General features: G+C 50.6%; 1 protein-coding gene across 1 annotated transcript in view; it reads left to right on the forward strand.

The window, feature by feature from the left end:
• The first annotated feature begins 16,987 nt into the window (after positions 1–16,987).
• The window catches only part of PLAC9 (placenta associated 9), a 53,643-nt gene continuing 45,563 nt past the window's right edge, over positions 16,988–25,067 (forward strand). Inside the window, exon 1 of the mRNA XM_066598717.1 lies at positions 16,988–17,235. Within this exon, the coding sequence (XP_066454814.1) occupies positions 17,175–17,235 (61 nt within the window). The 5' untranslated portion in view covers positions 16,988–17,174. The remainder of the gene's footprint in view (positions 17,236–25,067) is intronic.

Consider the following 25,067-nt stretch of genomic DNA (forward strand, 5'->3'; position numbering starts at 1 on the left):
CCGCAGCGCACACAAAAGTGCCCCTGCGCAGCCTTCAGCTGCCCTCATGCCACACACTGGCCTCATAGCCACACCACCCTCATGTCTATTTATAAGTGCGTGTGCCATGACGAGGAACTGGAGGCACACACTGCAGAGGGTTGGCAGGGCCAGGCAGCAACCTTCTTCGAAAGGGGGGGGGGGATAGCCCACAATGCTGTTGAGAATTGATAATAGATTGACGTTCCATCTTCATTCCAATCCTTTGCCACCTCCGTCAGGAGCTGCAAACGTGGGCATAAAGGGGAGTCCACTGCTAGCCCAGCACTTCTACACATCTCCACAATGCAGCAATACTCGGAGTGGGAAGTATGTGTGCGGGCCCTGGGTCAGCCTCTGTCCCAGCAAACACCTTGTGCTGCGAGTGACATAGCAATGGGAACTCCATGTGTCCACACACTACTCATTCTGTTTGGGATTCGGATACCTTATCGACAACGCAAGGGGTAAACCATCTGCACTCTACACCCTACCCAAGTCTTTTAGTGTTTTGGGGACAGACAGGTACAACTCCGCTATGGCAAGTCTGTTTGCACCAGCAGCATAGGCGGCTAGCAGGTACACACAGACGGTACAGAAAGAAATCCCATTGCAGTGCCCCGGATAGATGAGGTTACGTGAGAGGGAATACATGTTCGCTGCGGCAGACACGCCATGCCCTAGACCAGGGGTCCGCAACCACCGGGCCGCGGACCGGGGCTGGCCGATGGGTGTTTAGCACCGGTCCGCGGCACCGCCGGGAACTTTTGCTCTAAACACAAGGCCCACGGGCCGAATCCGGCCCGCTGCCTTGTGTTATGTGGCTCGCGGCGTGCCAACGCCGCTGACCACTGAGGCGATTGCCAGCTGGGGCGCCGCAGCTCTCCACTGGTAATTGTGCTGATCTCGGCGCACACTGACGTGTGCAGCCCGAAATGCTTCCTCCCCGAGTCCCCTGCTCATTAGTTCCGCAGGAGAGGACTCGGGGAGGAAGCGTTCCGGGCTGCACACTGACGTCAGGGCAGAGAGCGACGCTGACAGCAGGGAGGAGGTAAGTATATGGGTTGGGGGCCTGCTTACTTCTGGGGGGGGCTGCCTATTACTGGGGGGTGGCTACTTATTACAGGGGAAGGGGGTGCTTATTACTGGGGGGGGCTGCTTATTACTGGGGGTTCAGGCTGCCTTTTACGTGGGGCTGCCTATTACTGGGGGGGGGGCTGCTTATTACTGGGGAAGGGGGGGGGCTACTTATTAAAGGGGAAGGCGCTGCTTATTACTGGGGGAGCTGGTTATTACTGGGGGGGCGTATTACAGGGGGGGCTGCCTATTACTGGGTGGGGCGCTGCCTATTACTGGGGGGTGCTGTCTTACTGGGGGGGGGACCTGCCTATTACTGGTGGGGGACCTGCCTATTACGGGGGAGGGGGCCTGCTTATTACTGGGGGTGGGGGCTACTAATTACTGAGAGGTGGGGGCTGTCTATTACTGAGGGGTGGGGGCTGTCTATTACTGGGGGGGAGATAAATTATATGCTGCCCTATGTATGTGCTGGGGAGGGGGGGTAGATTATATACTGCCCTATGTGTGTGCTGCCAGGCGGGGGGGGGATATTATACTGCCCTATGTGTGTACTGCCAGGACATTCTAAATGTCATAATTAAATAAGAATGCACTAAACTCCAACCCTCTTCATAGCCGCGCCCCATATAACCAAAGCCCCGCCCATGTCCCGCCCAACCCTGCCGGGCCTTGTAAAAATGGTCTTGCTTGAAGCCGGTCCCTGGTGCCAAAAAGGTTGGGGACCCCTGCCCTAGACATTCTGTTTTTTTGTTGTTTTTTTTAAGTGCCAGGCAGGTACAACTCCGCTATGGCAAGTCTGTGTGCACCCACAGCATGGGTGGCTACCAGGAACACACAGACGGTACAGAAAGAAATCCCATTGCAGTGCCCGGATAGCTGAGGTTACGTGAGAGGGAATACATGTTGGCTGCAGCCCACACGTCATGCCCTAGACATTCAGGGTTATTTTTAAAAGTGCCAGGCAGGTACAACTCCGCTATGGCAAGTCTGTGTGCACCCTGCACATGGGTGGCTAACAGGAACACAGACGGTACAGAAAGAAATCCCATTGCAGTGCTCCGGATAGCTGAGGTTACGTGAGAGGGAATACATGTTGGCTGCGGCCCACACGCCATGCCCTAGTCAGTCTGGGTTTTTTGGGGGGCCAGATAGGTAGAACACCGCGATTAGAAGACTTAGTGCACCCATAGTATACACAGACCCCTGTAATATTCCTGTAGCAAAGGTATAAGCTGACCCCAGTAATAGTTATGTTGCAGAAGCCTAGGGAGACGCCAGTAACATTTGTGTAACAGCAGTATAGGCAGACCCCTGTAACATTTCAGTAGCAGCAGTATATGCAGACCCCTGTAACATTTCAGTAGCAGCAGTACAAGCAGAGCCCAGTATTTGTAACATTTCAGTAGTAACAGTATAGACAGACCCCAGAAACCTTTCTGTTGTAACAGTATAGACAGAGCCGAGAAACATTTCTGTAGTAACAGTATAGGCAGACCCCAGTAATGTTTCTGTAGCAGCCGTATAGGCAGACCCCTGTAACATTTATATAGCAGCAGTATAAGCAGACCCCTGTAACATTTCTGTAGCAGAAGCATCGTCAGACCCCAGTACCATTTTTGTAGCAGAAGTATACGCAGACCCCCTGTAACATTTATGTGGCAGAAGTATAGGTGAACCCCAGTAACATTATTGTAGCAGAAGTATAGGCAGACTCCTGTAACATTTAAGTGGCAGCAGCATAGGCCGACCCCTGTAACATTTATGTGGCAGAAGTATAGGCAGACCCCAGTAACAGTTATCTAGCAGCAGTATAGGCAGACCCCACCACCATTTCTGTTGTTGAAGTATAGGCAGACCCCAGTAACATTTTTGTAGCAGAAGTATACGCAGACCCCTGTATCATTTCAGTAGTAACTAGAGATGAGCGAACGTACTCGTCCGAGCTTGATATTCGTGCGAATATTAGGGTGTTCGGGATGCTCGTTACTCGTAACGAGTACCACGCGGTGTTCCGGTTACTTTCAGTTTCCTCTCTGAGACGTTAGCGCGCTTTTCTGGCCAATTGAAAGACAGGGAAGGCATTACAACTTCCCCCTGTGACGTTCAAGCCCTATACCACCCCCCTGCTGTGAGTGGCTTGGGAGATCTGATGTCACCCGAGTATAAAAGTCGGCCCCTCCCGCGGCTCGCCACAGATGGCGTGTGAGTTAGCTGAGGGAAAGTACTATCGTGCTGGTGCTGCTGTAGGGAGAGCGTTAGGAGTCAGTGTAGGCTTCAAGAACCCCAACGGTCCTTCTCAGGGCCACATCTACCTGTGAGCAGGCTGCTGCTAGCAGTGTTTTTTTTTTTTTTTTTCTCAAAATCGGCAGTGCAGAGCATTGCACCCGGCATTAGGGACAGAAGTGGTGTATAGGCAGGGAGAGTGTTAGGAGTGAGTGTAGCCTTCAAGAACCTCAACGGTCCTTTCTAGGGCCAAATTTAACCGTGTGCAGTACTGTGCTGGCTGCTGTTAGCAGTGTTGCATATTTTTTTTTTTCTAAAAATCGTCTGCGCAGAGCATTGCACCCTCCATTGATACTACAGGGACAGAATTGTGTAGGCAGGGCCACAACACAGTTATTGTTCATTGAATATACGCAGTGGGTCCTTCCCTTTGCTAAAAAGGACAAAAAATTATATTTGGCCAGCCTGTGTCAGTCCTAAGGTCTCCCTGTACGTGTGTGCTGCGTGGAGAACGTACAAAAATCAGACGCAACCAGCTACGGTTTACTGCAGGCTTGCGCCATTGTCTTTCCTGACTGGCAAATACCTGCTCTGCTAGAGTTAATAACTCTGCTACACTAAAGTTGTGTGTCACTTTTTCAGGGCCACACTACAGTTCTAAAAGTTATTGTTCATTGAATATACGCAGTGGGTCCTTCCCTTTGCTAAAAAGGACAAAAAATTATATTTGGCCAGCCTGTGTCAGTCCTAAGGTCTCCGTGTACGTGTGTGCTGCGTGGAGAACGTACAAAAATCAGACGCAACCAGCTACGGTTTACTGCAGGCTTGCGCCATTGTCTTTCCTGACTGGCAAATACCTGCTCTGCTAGAGTTAATAACTCTGCTACACTATAGTTGTGTGACACTTTTTGAGGGCCACACCACAGATATTAAACTTCTTGTTCATTGAATATACGCAGTGGGTGCTTCCCTTTGCAAAAAAGGAAAAGAAATTATATTTGGCCTGCCTGTGTCAGTCCTAAGGTCTCCGTGTACGTGTGTGCTGCGTGGACAACGTACAAAAATCAGACGCAACCAGCTACGGTTTACTGCAGGCTTGCGCCATTGTCTTTCCTGACTGGCAAATACCTGCTCTGCTAGAGTTAATAACTCTGCTACACTAAAGTTGTGTGTCACTTTTTCAGGGCCACACTACAGTTCAAAAAGTTATTGTTCATTGAATATACGCAGTGGGTCCTTCCCTTTGCTAAAAAGGACAAAAAATTATATTTGGCCAGCCTGTGTCAGTCCTAAGGTCTCCGTGTACGTGTGTGCTGCGTGGAGAACGTACAAAAATCAGACGCAACCAGCTACGGTTTACTGCAGGCTTGCGCCATTGTCTTTCCTGACTGGCAAATACCTGCTCTGCTAGAGTTAATAACTCTGCTACACTATAGTTGTGTGACACTTTTTGAGGGCCACACCACAGATATTAAACTTCTTGTTCATTGAATATACGCAGTGGGCGCTTCCCTTTGCAAAAAAGGAAAAGAAATTATATTTGGCCTGCCTGTGTCAGTCCTAAGGTCTCCGTGTACGTGTGTGCTGCGTGGACAATGTACAAAAATCAGACGCAACCAGCTACGGTTGAGTGCAGCCTTGCGCCATTGTCTTTCCTGACTGGCAAATACCTGCTCTGCTAGAGTTAATAACTCTGCTACACTATAGTTGTGTGACACTTTTTGAGGGCCACACCACAGATATTAAACTTCTTGTTCATTGAATATACGCAGTGGGGTCTTCCCTTTGCTAAAAAGGACAAAAAATTATATTTGGCCAGCCTGTGTCAGTCCTAAGGTCTCCGTGTACGTGTGTGCTGCGTGGACAACGTACAAAAATCAGACGCAACCAGCTACGGTTTACTGCAGGCTTGCGCCATTGTCTTTCCTGACTGGCAAATACCTGCTCTGCTAGAGTTAATAACTCTGCTACACTATAGTTGCGTGACACTTTTTGAGAGCCACACCACAGATATTAAACTTCTTGTTCATTGAATATACGCAGTGGGGTCTTCCCTTTGCTAAAAAGGAAAAGAAATTATATTTGGCCTGCAGGCTTGCGCCAATTTATTTCCTGCCTGGGAAATCAAATCACTGGTAATACAGCATGCTGAGGGGTAGGGGTAAGCCTAGAGGACGTGGACGTGGACGTGGCCGAGGACGCGTAGGCCCAAGTGAGGGTGTGGGCACAGGCCGAGCTCCTGATCCAGGTGTGTCGCAGCCGACTGCTGCGCGATTAGGAGAGAGGCACGTTTCTGGCGTCCCCACATTCATCGCCCAATTAATGGGTCCACGCGGGAGACCTTTATTAGAAAATGAGCAGTGTGAGCAGGTCCTGTCCTGGATGGCAGAAAGTGCTTCGAGCAACCTATCGTCCACCCACAGTTCTGCGCCGTCCACTGCTGCAAATCCGAATCCTCTGTCTGCTGCTCCTCCTTCCTCCCAGCCTCCTCACTCCACTACAATGACACCTGCTCAGGAGCGGGAACACTCCCAGGAACTGTTCTCGGGCCCCTGCTCAGATTGGGCAGGAGTGGTTCCTCTCCCACCAGAGGAGTTAATCGTCACTGATGCCCAACCATTCGAAAGTTCCTGGGGTCCGGGGGAAGAGGCTGGGGACTTCCGCCAACTGTCTCAAGAACTTTCTGTGGGTGAGGAGGACGATGACGATGAGACACAGTTGTCTTGCAGTGAGGTAGTAGTAAGGGCAGTAAGTCCAAGGGAGCAGCGCACAGAGGATTCGGAGGAAGAGCAGCAGGACGATGAGGTGACTGACCCCACCTGGTGTGCAACGCCTACTCAGGACAGGTCTTCAGAGGGGGAGGCAAGGGCATCAGCAGGGCAGGTTGCAAGAGGCAGTGCGGTGGCCAGGGGTAGAGGCAGGGCCAGACCGAATAATCCACCAAGTGTTTCCCAAAGCACACCCTCGCGCCATGCCACCCTGCAGAGGCCGAGGTGCTCTAAGGTCTGGCAGTTTTTCACAGAGACGCCTGACGACCGACGAACAGTGGTGTGCAACCTTTGTCGCGCCAAGATCAGCCGGGGAGCCACCACCAACAGCCTCACCACCACCAGCATGCGCAGACATATGATGGCCAAGCACCCCACAAGGTGGGACGAAGGCCGTTCACCGCCTCCGGTTTGCACCGCTGCCTCTCCCCCTGTGCCCCAACCTGCCACTGAGATCCAACCTCCCTCTCAGGACACAGGCACAACCGTCTCATGGCCTGCACCCACACCCTCACCTCCGCTGTCCTCGGCCCCATCCAGCAATGTATCGCACCGCACAGTCCAGCCGTCGCTAGCGCAAGTGTTGGAGCGCAAGCGCAAGTACGCCACCACGCACCCGCACGCTCAATCGTTAACCGTCCACATAGCTAAATTTATCAGCCTTGAGATGCTGCCGTATAGGGTTGTGGAAACGGAGTCCTTCAAAGCTATGATGGCGGCGGCGGCCCCGCGCTACTCAGTTCCCAGTCGCCACTACTTTTCCCGATGTGCCGTCCCAGCCCTGCACGACCACGTCTCTCGCAACATTGTACGCGCCCTCACCAATGCGGTTAGTGGCAAGGTCCACTTAACTACGGACACGTGGACAAGCACAGGCGGGCAGGGCCACTATATCTCCCTGACGGCACATTGGGTGAATTTAGTGGAGGCTGGGACAGAGTCAGAGCCTGGGACCGCTCACGTCCTACCCACCCCCAGAATTGTGGGCCACAGCTCGGTGGTGGTATCTGCGGCGGTGTATGCTTCTTCCACTAAAGTACCCTCCTCCTCCTCCTCCTCAACCTCTGTCTCGCAATCTAGATGTGTCAGCAGCAGCAGGACGTCGCCAGCAGTCGGTGTCGCGCGGCGTGGCAGCACAGCGGTGGGCAAGCGTCAGCAGGCCGTGCTGAAACTACTCAGCTTAGGAGATAGGAGGCACACGGCCCACGAATTGCTGCAGGGTCTGACAGAGCATACGGACCGTTGGCTTACGCCGCTGAGCCTCCAACCGGGCATGGTCGTGTGTGACAACGGCCGTAACCTGGTGGCGGCTCTGCAGCTTGGCAGCCTCACGCACGTGCCATGCCTGGCCCACGTCTTTAATTTGGTGGTTCAGCGCTTTCTGAAAAGCTACCCACGCTTGTCAGACCTGCTCGTAAAGGTGCGCCGGCTCTGCGCACATTTCCGCAAGTCCCACACGGACGCTGCCACCCTGCGCACCCTGCAACATCGCTTTAATCTGCCAGTGCACCGACTGCTGTGCGACGTGCCCACACGGTGGAACTCTACGCTCCACATGTTGGCTAGGCTCTATGAGCAGCGTAGAGCTATAGTGGAATACCAACTCCAACATGGGCGGCGCAGTGGGAGTCAGCCTCCTCAATTCTTTTCAGAAGAGTGGCCCTGGTTGGCAGACATCTGCCAGGTCCTTCGAAACTTTGATCAGTCTACCCAGGTGGTGAGCGGCGATGCTGCAATCATTAGCGTCACCATTCCTCTGCTATGCATCTTGAGAACTTCCCTGCAAAACATAAAGGCAGCCGCTTTGCGCTCGGAAACAGAGCCGGGGGAAGACAGTATGTCGCTGGATAGTCAGAGCACCCTCCTGTCTATATCTCAGCGCGTTCAGGAGGAGGAGGAGGAGGAGGAGGAGGATGAGGAGGAGGGGGAAGAGACAGCTTGGCCCACTGCTGACGGTACCCATGCTGCTTGCCTGTCATCATTTCAGCGTGTATGGCCTGAGGAGGAGGAGGAGGAGGAGGAGGAGGATCCTGAAAGTGATCTTCCTAGTGCGGACAGCCATGTGTTGCGTACAGGTACCCTGGCACACATGGCTGACTTCATGTTAGGATGCCTTTCTCGTGACCCTCGCATTCAACGCATTCTGGCCACTACGGATTACTGGGTGTACACACTGCTCGACCCACGCTATAAGGAGAACCTTCCCAGTCTCATTCCCGAAGAGGAAAGGGGTTCGAGAGTGTTGCTATACCACAGGACCCTGGCGGACAAGCTGATGGTAAAATTCCCATCCGACAGCGCTAGTGGCAGAAGGCGCAGTTCCGAGGGCCAGGTAGCAGGGGAGGTGCGTAGATCGAGCAGCATGTACAGCCCAGACAGTGCAACAGTCTTTAAGGGCCTGGCCAGCTTTATGGCTCCCCAGCAAGACTGTGTCACCGCTCCCCAGTCAAGGCTGAGTCGGCGGGAGCACTGTAAAAGGATGGTGAGGGAGTACGTAGCCGATCGCACGACCATCCTCGGTGACGCCTCTGCCCCCTACAACTACTGGGTGTCGAAGCTGGACACGTGGCCTGAACTAGCGCTGTATGCCCTGGAGGTGCTTGCTTGTCCTGCGGCTAGCGTCTTGTCGGAGAGGGTGTTTAGTGCGGCTGGGGGAATCATCACAGATAAGCGTACCCGCCTGTCAACCGACAGTGCCGACAGGCTAACACTCATCAAGATGAACAAAGCCTGGATTTCCCCAGACTTCTCTTCTCCACCAGCGGACAGCAGCGATACGTAAGCAATACGTATTATGCACCCGCGGATGGAAGCTACGTTCTCTCTCACCATCCAAAACGGGGACATTTCTGCTTCATCAATCTGTGTCTAATATTCCTCCTCCTCCTCCTGCTCCTCCTCCTGAAACCTCAGGTAATCACGCTGAACGGGCAATTTTTCTTAGGGCCACAAGGCTCACTCATCTAATTTTTCAAAACAATTTTTATATGTTTCAATGCTCTTAAAAGCGTTGAAACTTTAACTTGAACCAATTTTTCGTTAAACTGGGCTGCCTCCAGGCCTAGTTACCACTTAAGCCACATTAACCAAAGCGATTAATGGGTTTCACCTGCCATCTTGGTTGGGCATGGCCAATTTTTACTGAGGTACATTAGTACTGTTGGTACACCTATTTTTTGGGGCCCTCACCTACAGTGTAATCATAGCAATTTGTATGTTCTTCACCTGCACTCATGGTACAGAAGTGTGTGTGGATTTGGCCTACACTTTAGCTACATAAATGTAACTTGGGCCTTGGCTATACTGCAGCTACTGAAATGGAACGAAGACTGCGCTCCCACTATACTGCTGCTAGTGATATGTTAGTGGGGCCTGTCTTGAGTGCTACTATTGCTGACATGGAACGAAGACTGCGCTCCCGCTATAATGCTGCTAGTGATATGTTAGTGGGGCCTGTCTTGAGTGCTACTATTGCTGACATGGAACGAAGACTGCGCTCCCGCTATAATGCTGCTAGTGATATGTTAGTGGGGCCTGTCTTGAGTGCTACTATTGCTGACATGGAACGAAGACTGCGCTCCCGCTATAATGCTGCTAGTGATATGTTAGTGGGGCCTGTCCTAATGCTACGGCTGAAATGTTACGAATTCTGGGCTCTGCCTATACCGCTGCTAATGGTATGTCTCTGGGGTGTGGAAACAGAGGCTTCCCAAAGACATGATGGCGGCGAGGCCATTTCCCACCAACGCGGTTACTGTAAAGGTGCATATAACAACGGACACGTGTAGAGGACACGTAGTGCCTCAAAAACATCCCCCTCCTCCTCCAACAGGGAAAACAAACATTCTTGGCAAATGCCTTTGCATTGGTTCGTCTGGTGGCAGTCCAAGAATTTCACCTTTACCGACACTACAAGAGAGACCCCCCACCATCCCCCCGCCACGGCCCACTTAATCCTGGCCACATTCCGAAAACCAACAAAATAAAACCGCGCTACTAGGTCCGCAGTCACCACCACATTACCACCAACGCGGTTACTGTTAAGGTGCATATATCCACGGACACGTGTAGAGGACACGTAGTGCCTCAAAAACATCCCCCTCCTCCTCCAACAGGGAAAACAAACATTCTTGGCAAATGCCTTTGCATTGGTTCGTCTGGTGGCAGTCCAAGAATTTCACCTTTACCGACACTACAAGAGAGACCCCCCACCATCCCCCCGCCACGGCCCACTTAATCCTGGCCACATTCCGAAAACCAACAAAATAAAACCGCGCTACTAGGTCCGCAGTCACCACCACATTACCACCAACGCGGTTACTGTTAAGGTACATATTACCAGTCTGACTGGGGCATGCAGAGACACCTTGACAGAATGAATAGTGTGTGACACATAGGTTCCCCATTGCTATGCCCACGTGTGCAGCTCCTGATGGCGGTGGCACAGGATTCTATTTCTCATTGCTTCTGTACAGCATTGTGGGCTATCGCCCTGCCACTTTTAAAGAGGGTCGCTGCCTAGCCGTGCCAACCTCTGCAGTGTGTGCCTGCGGTTCCTCCTCATGGCAGACGCACTTCTAAATAGACATGAGGGTGGTGAGGCATTACGGCAGCTGAAGGCTGCGCAGGGACACTTTGGTGTGCGCTGTGGGGGGGAGGGGGGGCGGTTGGGCAGCATGTAACCCAGGAGAAGTGGCAGTGGAGTGTCATGCAGGCAGTGATTGTGCTTTGTTGGAGGTAGTGTGGTGCTTAGCTAAGGTATGCATTGCTAATGAGGGCTTTTCAGAAGTAAAAGTTTTTGGGAGGGGGGGGCCCCACTCTTGCCGCTATTGTGGCTTAATAGTGGGACCTGTGAACTTGAGATGCAGCCCAACATGTAGCCCCTCGCCTGCCCTATCCGTTGCTGTGTCGTTCCCATCACTTTCTTGAATTGCCCAGATTTTCACACAAGGAAACCTTAGCGAGCATCGGCGAAATACAAAAATGCTCGGGTCGCCCATTGACTTCAATGGGGTTCGTTACCCGAAACGAACCCTCGAGCATCGCGAAAAGTTCATCCCGAGTAACGAGCACCTGAGCATTTTGGTGCTCGCTCATCTATAGTAGTAACACTATAGACAGATCCCAGTAACATTTCTGTAACAGAAGTATAGGCAGACCCCTGTAACATTCAAGTGGCAGCAGTATAGGCAGACCCCTGTAACATGTAAGTGGCAGCAGTATAGGCAGACCCCTGTAACTTTCTCGTAGCAGAAGTATAGGCAGGCAGGCAGACCCCAGTAAAATTTCTGTAGTAATAGTATAGGTCAACCTCTAAAACATTGGGATACCATGAGCGTAGGCGAAGGCCGGAAAAATTAGTTGGATAAGAGTGTAGGCGTGGGCCCCAAAAATTAGTGTACCAAGAGTATAAGTGTACCTATGAAAAATGTATTAACCGAGAGGGCAGGTGAAACCCATAAACATTTTTTTAAAGATACAGCTCACTGTTGCTTAATTTGTAACAGAGCCTGTAGACAGCCCTGTTGAAAAAATTGGTTCATGTTACAGTCTCAATACTTTTGAAACTTAGAAAAATTGTAAAAACATTGGTAGATGTAGATGAGCCTTTTGGGCCGCAGAAAAATTGGCCGTTCAGCGCGATGACATGTTGTTTCTGGAGGAGGAGTAGCAGGAGGAGGACTAATGTCAGAGACAGATTGACAAAGCTAAATGCCCCATTTTACCGGTGACAGAGAAGAGTGCTTTTATCTGCGGTTACAGGGAAAAGAATCTTTAGGTTCTGTTGCTCTCCGCCGCTGGAGAAGAGAAGTCTGGGGAAATCCAGGCTTTGTTCTTCTTTATGAAAGTAAGCATGTCGGCACTGTCAGTTGAGAGGTGGGTACGCTTGTCCGTAGTGATTCCCCCAGCTGCACTAAACACCGTCTCTGACAAGACGCTAGCGGCAGGGCAAGCCAGCACCTCCAGGGCATACAGCGCAAGTTCGTGCCACGTGTTCGTGCCATTGCTTTGACACCCAATAGTTCTATGGAGCAGAGGCATCAGAGAGGATGGTGGTACGATCGCCTGCGTACTCCCTCACCATCCTTTTACAGTGCTCCCTCCGACTCAGCCTTGACTGGGGAGTGGTGACGAAGTCTTGCTGGGGAGCCATAAAGCTGACAAAGACCTTGGACAGTGTTCTCCTGCCTGCGCTGAACATGCTGCCTGATCTCCACGCCTCCCCTACTACTTGGCCATCGGAACAGCGCCTTCTGCCGCTAGCGCTGTCAGCGCTGGGAAGTTTACCATCAATTTGTCCACCAGGGCCCTGTGGTATTGCTTCACCCTCGAACCCCTTTCCTCTTCGGGAATGAGAGTGGAAAGGTTCTCCTTATATCGGGGGTTGGCTGAATGCTTCAGCTAGGAATAATGGAATAGAACCCCGGTTCTATTTTGTAGGTTTTCGGAACTGGGGCCATGATTAAGAGGGACAGCCAGGGGCATTCGTATTTTGCCGCTAGAGGTGAAATTCTTGGACCGGCGCAAGACGGACCAAAGCGAAAGCATTTGCCAAGAATGTTTTCATTATTGGAGGAGGAGGGGGAGGGTTTAGAGGAGGTGGCATAGACAGCCGCAGATACCAGAACCGAGGAAGGACCCGCAATTCTGGGTGTGGGTAGGACGTGTGCGGTCCCAGGCTCCGACTTGGTCCCAGCCTCCACCAAATTCACCCAATGTGCCATCAGGGAGATATAGTGGCCCTGCCCACCTGTACTTGTCCACGTGTCCGTGGTTAAGCGGACCTTCCCAGTAACCGCGTTGGTAAGGGCACAATTGATGTTGCGGGAGACGTGCTGGTGTAGGGCTGGGACGGCACACCAGGAAAAATAGTGGCGACTGGAGACCGAGTAGCGCGGGACCACCGCCGCCATCATGTTTTTGAAAGCCTCTGTTTCCACAAGCCTGTACGACAGCATCTTCAGGCTGATCAATTTGGCAATGTGCACGTTTAATGCTTGAGCGTGTGGGTGCGTGGCGGCGTATTTGCGCTTGCGCTCCAACCCTTGCACCAGCGACAGCTGGACGCTGCACTGAGAGACATTGGTGGATGGGGCCGATGAAAGAGAAGATGAGGGTGTGGGTGCAGGCCGGGAGGCGCTCCTGCCTGTGTCCTGAGAGGGGGGTTGGATCTGAGTGGCAGGTTGGGGCACAGGGGGAGAGGCAGTGGTGCGACCCGGAGGAGGTGAATGGCCTTCGTCCCACCTTGTGGGGTGCTGGCCATCATATGCCTGCGCATCCTGGTGGTGGTGAGGCTGGTACTGGTGGCTCCCCGGCTGATCTTGGTGCGACACAGGTTGCACACCACTGTTCATCGGTCATCCGCGCTCTCACTGAAAAACATCCCCACCTTTGAAGACCTAGGCCTCTGCAGGGTGGCTTGCCGGGAGGGGGTGCTTTGGGTAACAGTTGGGGGAGTTTTCGCTCTGGCCCTGCCTCTACCCCTGGCCACCCCACTGCCTCTTCCAACCTGTCCTGCTGCTGCACTTGCCTCCCCCTCTGAAGATCGGTCCTCAATTGGCTTAGCGAACCAGGTGGGGTCAGTCACCTCATCGTCCAGCGGCTCTTCCTACGAATCCTCTGTGTGCTCCTCTCTCGGACTTACTGCCCTTACTACTACCTCACAGATAGACAACTGTGTCTCATCTTCATCGACCTCCTCATCCACTGAAAGCTCTTGAGACAGTTGCCGGAAGTCCCCAGCCTCATCACCCGGACCCCAGGAGTATTCCAAAGGTTGGGCATCGGTCACAACAAACTCCTCAGGTGGGAGAGGAACCATTTTTTCCCAATCAAGGCAGGGGCCGGAGAGCAGTTCCTGGGAGTCTGCCTGCTCATCAGAATGTGTCATTTTCATGGAGTGAGGAGGCTGGGAGGAAGGAGGAGCAGCAGCAAGAGGATTCAGAGTTGCAGCAGTGGACGGCGTAGAAGACTGGGTGCACAATACATTGCTGGATGCATTTTCTGCTATCCACGACAGGACCTGCTCACACTGCTCATTTTGTAATAAAGGTCTACCACGTGGACCCATAAATTGTGATATGAAGCTGGGGACCCCAGAAACTTGCCTCTCTCCTAATCCCGCAGCAGCCGGCTGCGATTCACCTGGACCAGGAACTCGGCCTGTGCCCACACCCTCACTTGGACCTCCGCGTCCTCACCCGTGTCCACGGCCACGTCCTCTAGGCCTACCCCTACCCCTCAGCATGGTGTATTTCGAATACAGCAGACACAGAGCGTTGTAAAAAATTAGGCAATTATTTGCCTGCACTTGGAGGCTGACAGCGGTTATGTTACGCACATTGTAGGCCAAAAAAATTATACGCTAGGCTGCAGAAAGGCCTAGCTGGCTAATAGTGAGCCACTACAACTCCTAGCAGCCACGCAGTAAACTGCACACGCGCACAGGTAGCCCTAAGCAGGAGCAGACAGGGGGCGGAAGGCAGCACTGCGGAAGTATAGTGGCCTGCCATCGGGAATCACGATCAGCAGCGCGATGAAGCCGCCCAAGAAGCTGCTGCAGGAATGCACATGTGAAGGTACAGAAGGCGGCCAATAAAGAGCAGCAGCTGGGAGGCGGCATGGCAGCAGATTGTATCACCAAACCGGGAGAGCAGGCAAAAGGTGACAAGTAATGTTTGTAGACTGACAGAAGTCAGGACGGCATCAGTCAGGAGCTTCTCTCACTGCCGTGAGCCGGCACGGGAAGCAGCAGCTGAAAAATTCATTTTAGTGGGCTGCCAGGACCTGCTGGGGAGAAAACTCTGCAGCCTATCACGTTCAGGGGGCGTGACCCTGCTGTCACTCTTGACTCCACCAGGACTTCCTGGTGGCGTCAAGATACAATAATACCAGTAACAGACACGTTTTAGGGATTTTACCCATGTAGTGGTTACAGTTTTAATGTTTTTTTCTTCAGCTACCAAAATTATTCTTGCGTTTTTACTTTCATCACGTAAAGGGCTATTTTATTACATGTTTTTTCACTGACTTTTTCTTCTGTTTATTTAGTTTTGTTAAGGGAAGAAAAAATTATTTTTTTTTATTTAGATTTATTTATAAATTATATTTACGCTAAAATAAAGTATGGGAATTGATTTCTTATTTTGTTTCAGACGTTTTAATATATAATTACTATAGTTGTGGATTACAGGGCGACAGTTTTGGTTGGTGTCGGCGGTGGGTAGTTTTTTTATTGTGTATATATTTTAATTTTATTTACTTATTTTTGTAACAATTTTTTTTTACATCTATGTCCCTCATAACGTCATATAAGACCTCTGGGGGTCATTCACATGGTATTTCTTTTTTTTTAAATTTCACACTTTTCTACTGTAGCTGGTGCCTCCATAGGAGAAGCATCCATAGAAGCCCTGGTTACAGGGGAAAACATCCCCCAGTAGTAACAGTAGCCATTAATATAGATGATTAGGGGCAGCTAGGACCCTGCAGCTCTGCTGTAACAGGGGGGTCCTCACGGTCACGTGATCGCCTGGTCGCATAGTGGAAGAAACACAGCCACTTTCACTACTTAGTACATAGCGCTTATTGAGCACTATGTACCCAGGAAAGGAGAAGGCAGAAGCAATTAAAAAACTGAGGACCTGCTCCTGCTTGATTGCAGGCACAGAAGCTTTAATCCCACTCCATACTTCTGTTATCAGACATAATTAAAGCCCAAGATCAAGCGCCAAATATTTACTGTGTTTGGTCTTTAAGAGGTTAAAAGTAATAGAGACCCTGGTGGGCGGCACTATAGCATGATTTTTCAGTACCATACCTTCTTTTTAGGTTAGTAAAGATATTTGCACTCTTGCTAGCTATCATAATAACAGAACTTGTCTTAGTGCAGTGACTATTTCAGGAGAACATTTTCTTGGTCCTTTAAGAGTTTACCTAACCTTTTATGTTTCAAAAGTATTTATTCAAAGTAGTTTCAAACTCTTGGCAACATTCTTGTCGCATAGACCCCGCGCAGGGGGAGAAAAGTTATACATAACAACAGGAATTCTAGGTGTAGTTAGAATAGATTGATTCCTACCTAACCTATTAAAATCGTCAGGATAGGCCATCATTTTTCGATCGGTGGGAGTCCACCACTTAGGATCCCCCGCTGGTCAGCTGATCGATGGGGTGCTGCATCCCTGCAAGCCTCCAAAATGTAGCAACCATTCTGAGTACTACAGGCTTGTCCCAGTCACTTCAGTAATACCGTGTTGTGCGGTTCAAGCACGTTGGAGCTGAGATACAAACATTGAAGAGGCTATGGTGCTGACTGGAGCACCACAGCCACGTAATACAGTTGATGGGCAAGGGGTCTGAGCAACAGACTCCCACCAACCAGATATTGATGGCCTATCCCGGGTCTAGGCCATAAGTTGTAATAGAAGTTAGAAGAGTTTGCCTTCAGACAATGTTTTTCTGCATGTTGTACTGGGGCATGTTTGATTAATAAGGGGAGGTGGTCCTCAGTAAGGGCAGTACACTTTACATCGTGAATGAATAAAAAGAAAAACGGAGTGCCCCTTTAATGATTAATTTAACCGCGTATCCGCTGTGTACTATTCTATGCTATGTCTGCGATTTATCATGTTTAGAAGTACTGTACCTGTAAAGTAATGATGTGCATCATTTACAAATCTGTGAATATGAGCAGATCCCATGTTGCGAGCTAGCAATGATGGCATTAGAAGAGCCTTGTCAAAATGTGCCATGCTTGTGCTGGTGCCCGAGGTATGGAGGGAGTTAAAGTGATGGATCTTTTTCCACCCACTTTTCCTGTAAGGTTAAATGCCGGCCTTTGAATTCCATGCACACCCTGTGTGTACAGAAGGGGGCGGCGGGGAGTCTCTTTGGAGTCCTGCCAGGAGAACTGGGTCTGTAGTGTAAAGAATATCCTGGCCAGTTTTCCACTTTTGTAGTAATATCCTACTTTCAGAGCTCTTGTAGTCTTCAGAGCTGAGAGACACGGGACATCTTAAGCACCCTGGAGAGGAAAGACTTGTGTTTTTTCAAGTGGATGAAATTGGATCCATCATCAACATCATGGTCACCATCCTTCCTGTGGCATTCTTGATGCTAGTTCTGCTGAATGGAAGTTTGACAGGTAGTATTATACTTGCATGTATTTTGTAACGTGACTGCACTGCGTCTGCATAGAATTAGTCCTAGTAATGAGACATTCTATCACGTCTCCAGTACTTCAGCTAGAGGCAGAATTTACATGTCTGGTTGTAGGCTGGTGAAAAGGTTGATCTGGCATGGGACAATATATATAAAATTACTAGAATTGGGGTGATATTACTATTTTCACTGAGAATGTCTCAATTGGCAATCATATGAATCAAAAATGTGCATTATATTTGAGGAATTTGAGAGCACCAACTACCAGTATCTCCACAACTCTTTTATGCTATATGTTGCAACATGTTTTATGCAAAAGGTTTTCATAGCAAACGAACACAAGAAATGTCCCCAGCAGCTTCTGTGTAGCATGAACTATTCTACAAACCCATATATATCTAGCTATAAGGAAACTAGCAAGATTGCAAATACTAGTCTGTATTGTGTTACCATTAGGGCTGTAAAATATAAAACATTTATGGTAAATAACTTATTTAGACTACAGCAGCTTCTTTATTTTACTGACACTCATTCATATAGCACTGACATATTTCACCGCTTCACACTCCGAATATGATTGTTCACAATGTAAGTAAAAACATGTGTCCATGCTACAGGCATAGAGGTACTTAACACACACATTATATAAAACACTTAATACACATTTTAAGTGTAACCCCACCCCATTCCAAAGGTTGAATGCAGAGGCATTACTTGAAATCCTTGGCCCGAATGCAAAATCTATAAGGAGCCCCCAAATATGACATGCCATTACTGACATTGCTCTCCTCATATGGGACAGAGCGACATTTTAGATGCAAGCACAACACTTTGTACCACCTATCATTACATGCCTGAGTGCAGTTAAAGGGAACACGTCACATGAAAATGCAGCACATTCTATCATGTTATGGAGCAATAGGAGCTGAGCAGATCGATAAACTGAATCTTTGTACATAACACTATACAACTTGTCACCTATTGATTAAAATTCCTGCTCATTCTGCATTTAAGTTCAGTGGGCAGAGCGACCCAATGATTGGCATCCTTCTATGTATAAGTGTACATTCAGATATTTCTGTCAAATCACTGATAAGACCACCGACTGGACTCCTGAGCCTAGAAAGAACAGTTATTTTACCCCTAGCAGTTTAGGACAAACCCCATTCCTTCTGCAGGAAAAGGACATTACAGTGTAGGACACATAGAGCTCAGTCTGCTTTAAACAGCTGCAGCTCCAGTTCTGTCAGATGTTTTTGGTGACATTTTAAAGCCAAGATCCTTCATAGCCCTTATAGAACCGAAGTTACAGCCGTTTGAAGTGGAGGTGGGAATACTAAATTTACAGCTGTCATTTTTTAGTGTGCAGAGGAAAGAGGGAAGGGAGACCAGTAGCAGCAGAGAAGATCTGTGATTCTCCTGTATATCTCCCTGTTCCAGGGAAGAGTGACATGAATTTTTGTTCATGTTATCACTAGAGATGAGTGAGCGTACTCGTCCGAGCTTGATGCTCGTTCGAGTATTAGGGTACTCGAGATGCTCGTTACTTGAGACGAGCACTACACGGTGTTCGAGTCACTTCCATTTTCTTCCCAGAAAATTTTGCGCCGTTTTCTGGCCAATAGAAACACAGGGAAGGCATTACAACTTCCTCCTGTGAAGTTCCAGCCCTATCCCACCCCCCTGCAGTGAGTGGCTGGGGAGATCAGGTGACACCCGAGTATCTAAACTGGGGCCGGCCGCGGCTCGCCACAGATGCACGCTGAGAGACATTAGGGAAAGTGCCGTCCTGCTGTAGCTGCTATAGGGAGAGTGTTAGGCTGTTATCTTCATCTTTAAGAACCCCAACGGTCCTTCTTAGGGCCACATCTGACCGTGTGCAGTACTGTTGAGGTTGCTTTTAGCAGTTTTGCAAATTTTTTTTTTGTATATCGGGTGTGCAGACCATAGCGTCCTCAGTCTGCAGTCATTTTACTGAGTATAGGGGCAGTACTGGTGAGGCAGGGACAGTGGTACAGGGAAAGAGATATACTGGCTATATAGGCAGTGGGCTTTTTCAAAAAAATTGGAAAAAAAAATCTTTGGGCTGCCTGTGACCGTGTTCAGTTTACTGTGTGTCTGCTGGGGGTAGTAGTCGCTCATTAATACCCAGCTAGGTGTTACTGCAGCCTTGCGCATAATTTTTTCTGGCTGCACTGTGCTTTCAATAACCACAGTCATCCTCCAACAGGGAAATCCATATACAGGCTATATAGGCAGTGGGCTTTTTCCCCAAAATTGGAAAAAAATACTATATTTGGGCTGCCTGTGACCGTCTTCAGTTTACTGCGTGTCTGTTGGGGGTACTAGTAGTCGCTCATTAATACCCAGCCTTGCGCATAATTTTTTCTGGCTGCACTGTGCTTTCAATAACCACAGTCATCCTCCAACAGGGAAATCCATATACAGGCTATATAGACAGTGGGCTTTTTCCCCAAAATTGGAAAAAAATACTATATTTGGGCTGCCTGTGACTGTCTTCAGTTTACTGTGTGTCTGCTGGGGGTAGTAGTCGCTCATTATTACCCAGCTAAGCGTTACAGCAGGCTTACGCATAATTGTTTCCTGGCTCTGCTGTGTCCATTACATGATCGCCGTCATCCCGCCAGAGGGAAAGAGTATACATATATACGCTGCATATGGTGTCTGTCTGGTTTTTCACCTCACCATTTAAAAAAATTGAAGCAAAATACTTAAGGCCTACCACTGGCCTTTGGCCACTTGACTGGTTCTGCCCTGTGAATTCCAGTAGCTCAGTCATACGCACCTAGGTCTGACTACAGGCTTGCACATAATTGTTTCCTGGCTCTGCTGTGTCCGTTACATGATCGCCGTCATCCCGCCAGAGGGAAAGAGTATACATATATACATTGCATACGATGTCTGTCTGGTTTTTCACCTCACCATTTTAAAAATTGAAGCAAAATACTTAAGGCCTTCCACTGGCCTTTGGCCACTTGACTGGTTCGGCCCTGTGAATTCCAGTAGCTCAGTCATACGCACCTAGGTCTGACTACAGGCTTGCGCATAATTGTTTCCTGGCTCTGCTGTGTCCGTTACATGATCGCCGTCATCCCGCCAGAGGGAAAGAGTATACATATATACGCTGCATACGGTGTCTGTCTGGTTTTTCACCTCACCATTTTAAAAAATTGAAGCAAAATACTTGAGGCCTACCACTGGCCTTTGGCCACTTGACTGGTTCTGCCCTGTGAATTCCAGTAGCTCAGTCATACGCACCTAGGTCTCACTACAGGCTTGCGCATAATTGTTTCCTGGCTCTGCTGTGCGTTCCGTAAGCGAAGTCAGCCTCCAACCACAGGCCAATAAGCGGCACATTTAATTACAGCGTTCTGTTTCTGCTCTACTCGTAATACACCATGCTGAGAGGTAAAGCTAGGCCTAGAGGACGTGGACGCGGGCGAGGACGCGGAGGCCAAAGTCAGGGTGTGGGCACAGGCCGAGCTCCTGGTCCAGGTGTATCGCAGCCGACTGCTGCGGGATTAGGAGAAAAGCAAGTTTCTGGGGTCCCCAAATTCATCTCACAATTAATGGGTCCACGCGGTAGACCTTTATTAGAAACTGAGCAGTGTGAGCAGGTCCTGTCGTGGATGGCAGAAAGTGGATCCAGCAAACTATCCACCGTCACCACCCAGTCTTCTACGCCGTCCACTGCTGCAGCCCTGAATCCTCTCGCTGCTGCTCCTCCCTTCTCCCAGCCTCCTCCCTCCCAGCAAATGACACATTCAGAAGAGCAGGCAGGCTCCCAGTAACTGTTCTCGGGTCACGGCTTTCAGTGCGAAAAAATGGTTCCTCTATCACCTGAGGAGTTTCTCATGACCGATGCCCAACCTTTGGAAAGTTCCCGGGGTCCGGGTGAGGAGACTGGGGACTTCCGGCAACTGTCTCAAGAGCTTTCAGTGGGTGAGGAGGACGATGACGATGAGACACAGTTGTCTATCAGTGAGGTAGTAGTAAGGGCAGTAAGTCCGAGGGAGGAGCGCACAGAGGATTCGGAGGAAGAGCAGCTGGACGATGAGGTGACTGACCCCACCTGGTTTGCTAAGCCTACTGAGGACAGGTCTTCAGAGGGGGAGGCAATTGCAGCAGCAGGGCAGGTTGGAAGAGGCAGTGCGGTGGCCAGGGGTAGAGGCAGGGCCAGACTGAATAATCCACCAACTGTTTCCCAAAGCGCCCCCTCGGGCCATGCCACCCTGCAGAGGCTGAGGTGCACAAAGTTCTGGCAGTTTTTCACTGAGAGTGCAGACGACCGACGAACTGTGGTGTGCAAGGTTTGTCGCGCCATGATCAGCCGGGGAGCCGCCACCACCAGCCTCATCACCACCAGCATGCGCAGGCATATGATGGCCAAGCACCCCACAAGGTGGGACGAAGGCCGTTCACCGCCTCCGGTTTGCACCACTGCCTCTCCCCCTGTGCCCCAACCTGCCACTGAGATCCAACCCCCCTCTCAGGACACAGGCACGACCGTCTCCCGGCCTGCACCCACACCCTCACCTCCGCTGTCCTCGGCCCCATCCAGCAATGTCTCTCAGCGCAGCGTCCAGCCGTCGCTAGCGCAACTGTTTGAGTGCAAGCGCAAGTACGACGCCACGCACCCACACGCTCAAGCGTTAAAAGTGCACATAGCCAAATTGATCAGCCTGGAGATGCTGCCGTATAGGCTTGTGGAAACGGAGGTTTTCAAAATCATGATGGCGGCGGCAGCCCCGCGCTACTCGGTTCCCAGTCGCCACTACTTTTCCCGATGTGCCATCCCAGCCCTGCACGTCCACGTCTCCCGCAACATTGTACGCGCCCTCACCAACGCGGTTACTGGTAAGGTCCACTTAACAACGGACACGTGGACAAGCACAGGCGGGCAGGGCCACTATATCTCCATGACGGCACATTGGGTGAATTTAGTGGAGGCTGGGACCAAGTCAGAGCCTGGGACCATTCACGTCCTACCCACCCCCAGAATTGCGGGCCCCAGCTCGGTGCTGGTATCTGCGGCGGTGTATGCTTCCTCCACTAAACCACACTCCTCCTCCTACGCAACCTCTATCTCGCAATCAAGAGGTGTCAGCAGCACGTCGCCAGCAGTCGGTGTCACGCGGCCTGGCAGCACAGTGGTGGGCAAGCGTCAGCAGGCCGTGCTGAAACTACTCAGCTTAGGAGAGAAGAGGCACACGGCCCACGAACTGTTGCATGGTCTGACAGAGCAGACCGACCGCTAGCTTTCGCCACTGAGCCTCCAACCGGGCATGGTCGTGTGTAACAACGACCGTAACCTGGTGGCGGCTCTGCAGCTCGGCAGCCTCACGCACGTGCCATGCCTGGCCCACGTCTTTAGTTTGGTGGTTCAGCGGTTTCTGAAAAGCTACCCAAGCTTGTCAGACCTGCTCGGTAAGGTGCGCCGGGTCAGCGCACATTTCCGCAAGTCCAACACGGACGCTGCCACCCTGCGGACCCTGCAATATCGGTTTAATCTGCCAGTGCACCGACTGCTGTGCGACGTGCCCACACTGTGGAACTCTACGCTCCACATGTTGGCCAGGCTCTATGAGCAGCGTAGAGCTATAGTGTAATACCAACTCCAACATGGGCGGCCCAGTGGGAGTCAGCCTCCTCAATTCTTTACAGAAGAGTGGGCCTGGTTTGCAGCCATCTGCCAGGTCCTTGGAAACTTTGAGGAGTCTACCCAGATGGTGAGCGGCGATGCTGCAATCATTAGCGTCACCATTCCTCTGCTTTGCCTCTTGAGAAGTTCCCTGCAAAGCATAAAGGCAGACGCTTTGCGCTCGGAAACGGAGGCGGGGGAAGACAGTATGTCGCTGGATAGTCAGAGCACCCTCATGTCTATATCTCAGCGCGTTGAGGAGGAGGAGGTGGAGGAGCCTGAGGAGGAGCAGGGGGAAGAGACAGCCGGGCCCACTGCTGAGGGTACCCATGCTGCTTGCCTGTCATCCTTTCAGCGTGTATGGCCTGAGGAGGAGGATCCTGAAAGTGATCTTCCTAGTGAGGACAGCCATGTGTTGCGTACAGGTACCCTGGCACACATGGCTGACTTCATGTTAGGATGCCTTTCTCGTGACCCTCGCGTTACACGCATTCTGGCCACTACGGATTACTGGGTGTACACACTGCTCGACCCACGGTATAAGGAGAACCTTTCCACTCTCATACCCGAAGAGGAAAGGGGTTCGAGAGTGATGCTATACCACAGGACCCTGGTGGACAAACTGATGGTAAAATTCCCATCCGACAGCGCTAGTGGCAGAAGGCGCAGTTCCGAGGGCCAGGTAGCAGGGGAGGCGTGGAGATCAGGCAGCATGTACAGCGCAGGCAGGGGAACACTCTCCAAGGCCTTTGCCAGCTTTATGGCTCCCCAGCAAGACTGTGTTACCGCTCCCCAGTCAAGGCTGAGTCGGCGGGAGCACTGTAAAAGGATGGTGAGGGAGTACGTAGCCAATCGCACGACCGTCTTCCGTGACGCCTCTGCTCCGTACAACTACTGGGTGTCGAAGCTGGACATGTGGCCTGAACTTGCGCTGTATGCCCTGGAGGTGCTTACTTGTCCTGCGGCTAGCGTCTTGTCAGAGAGGGTGTTTAGTGCGGCTGGGGGAATCATCACGGATAAGCGTACCCGCCTGTCAACTGACAGTGCCGACAGGCTTACACTCATAAAGATGAACAAAGCCTGGATTTCCCCAGACTTCTCTTCTCCACCAGCGGACAGCAGCGGTACCTAAACAATACGTAGGCTGCACCCGCGGATGGAAGCATCGTTCTCTATCACCATAAAAAACGGGGACCTTTTAGCTTCATCAATCTGTGTATTATATTCATCCTCCTCCTCCTGCTCCTCCTCCTGAAACCTCACGTAATCACGCCGAGCGAGCAGTTTTTCTTAGGCCCACAAGGCTCAGTCATATTACTTTTGTAAACAATGTTTATACGTTTCAATTCTCATTAAAGCGTTGAAACTTGCACCTGAACCAATTTTTATTTTAACTGGGCTGCCTCCAGGCCTGGTTACAAATTAAGCCACAGTAACCAAAGCGATTAATGGGTTTCACCCGCCCTCTTGGTTGGGCATGGGCAATTTTTCTGAGGTACATTAGTACTGTTGGTACACCAATTTTTTGTGGGCCCCCGCCTACAGTGTAATCCTAGTAATTTTTATGGGCTTCACCTGCACTCATGGTACAGCAAGGTGTGTGGGGTTGGCCTACACTTTTGCTACATAAATGTAACTGGGGCCTTGTCTATACTGCAACTACTGAAATGTGAAAGAGACTGTTATCTCCCTAAACTGCTGCAATGGGAATGTTACTGCGGCCTGTCTTGACTGCTACTACTACTGAAATGGAACTAATACTGTGCTCCCCCTATACTGCTGCTTTGAAATTGTTACTGGGGCCTGTCTTAACTGCTACTATTACTGAAATGGAACTAAGACTGTGCTCCCCCTATACTGCTGCTAGTGATATGTTACTGGGGCCTGTCTAGACTGCTACTACTACTGAAATGGAACTAATACTGTGGTCCCCCTATACTGCTGCTTTGGAATTGTTACTGGGGCCTGTCTAGACTGCTACTATTACTGAAATGGAACTAATACTGTGCTCCCCCTATACTGCTGCTAGTGATATGTTACTGGGGCCTGTCTAGACTGCAACTACTACTGAAATGGAACTAATACTGTGCTCCCCCTATACTGCTGCTAGTGATATGTTACTGGGGCCTGTCCAGACTGCTACTACTACTGAA

Source organism: Eleutherodactylus coqui, chromosome 4, assembly GCF_035609145.1.
Source record: "Eleutherodactylus coqui strain aEleCoq1 chromosome 4, aEleCoq1.hap1, whole genome shotgun sequence".
NCBI lineage: Eukaryota > Metazoa > Chordata > Amphibia > Anura > Eleutherodactylidae > Eleutherodactylus > Eleutherodactylus coqui.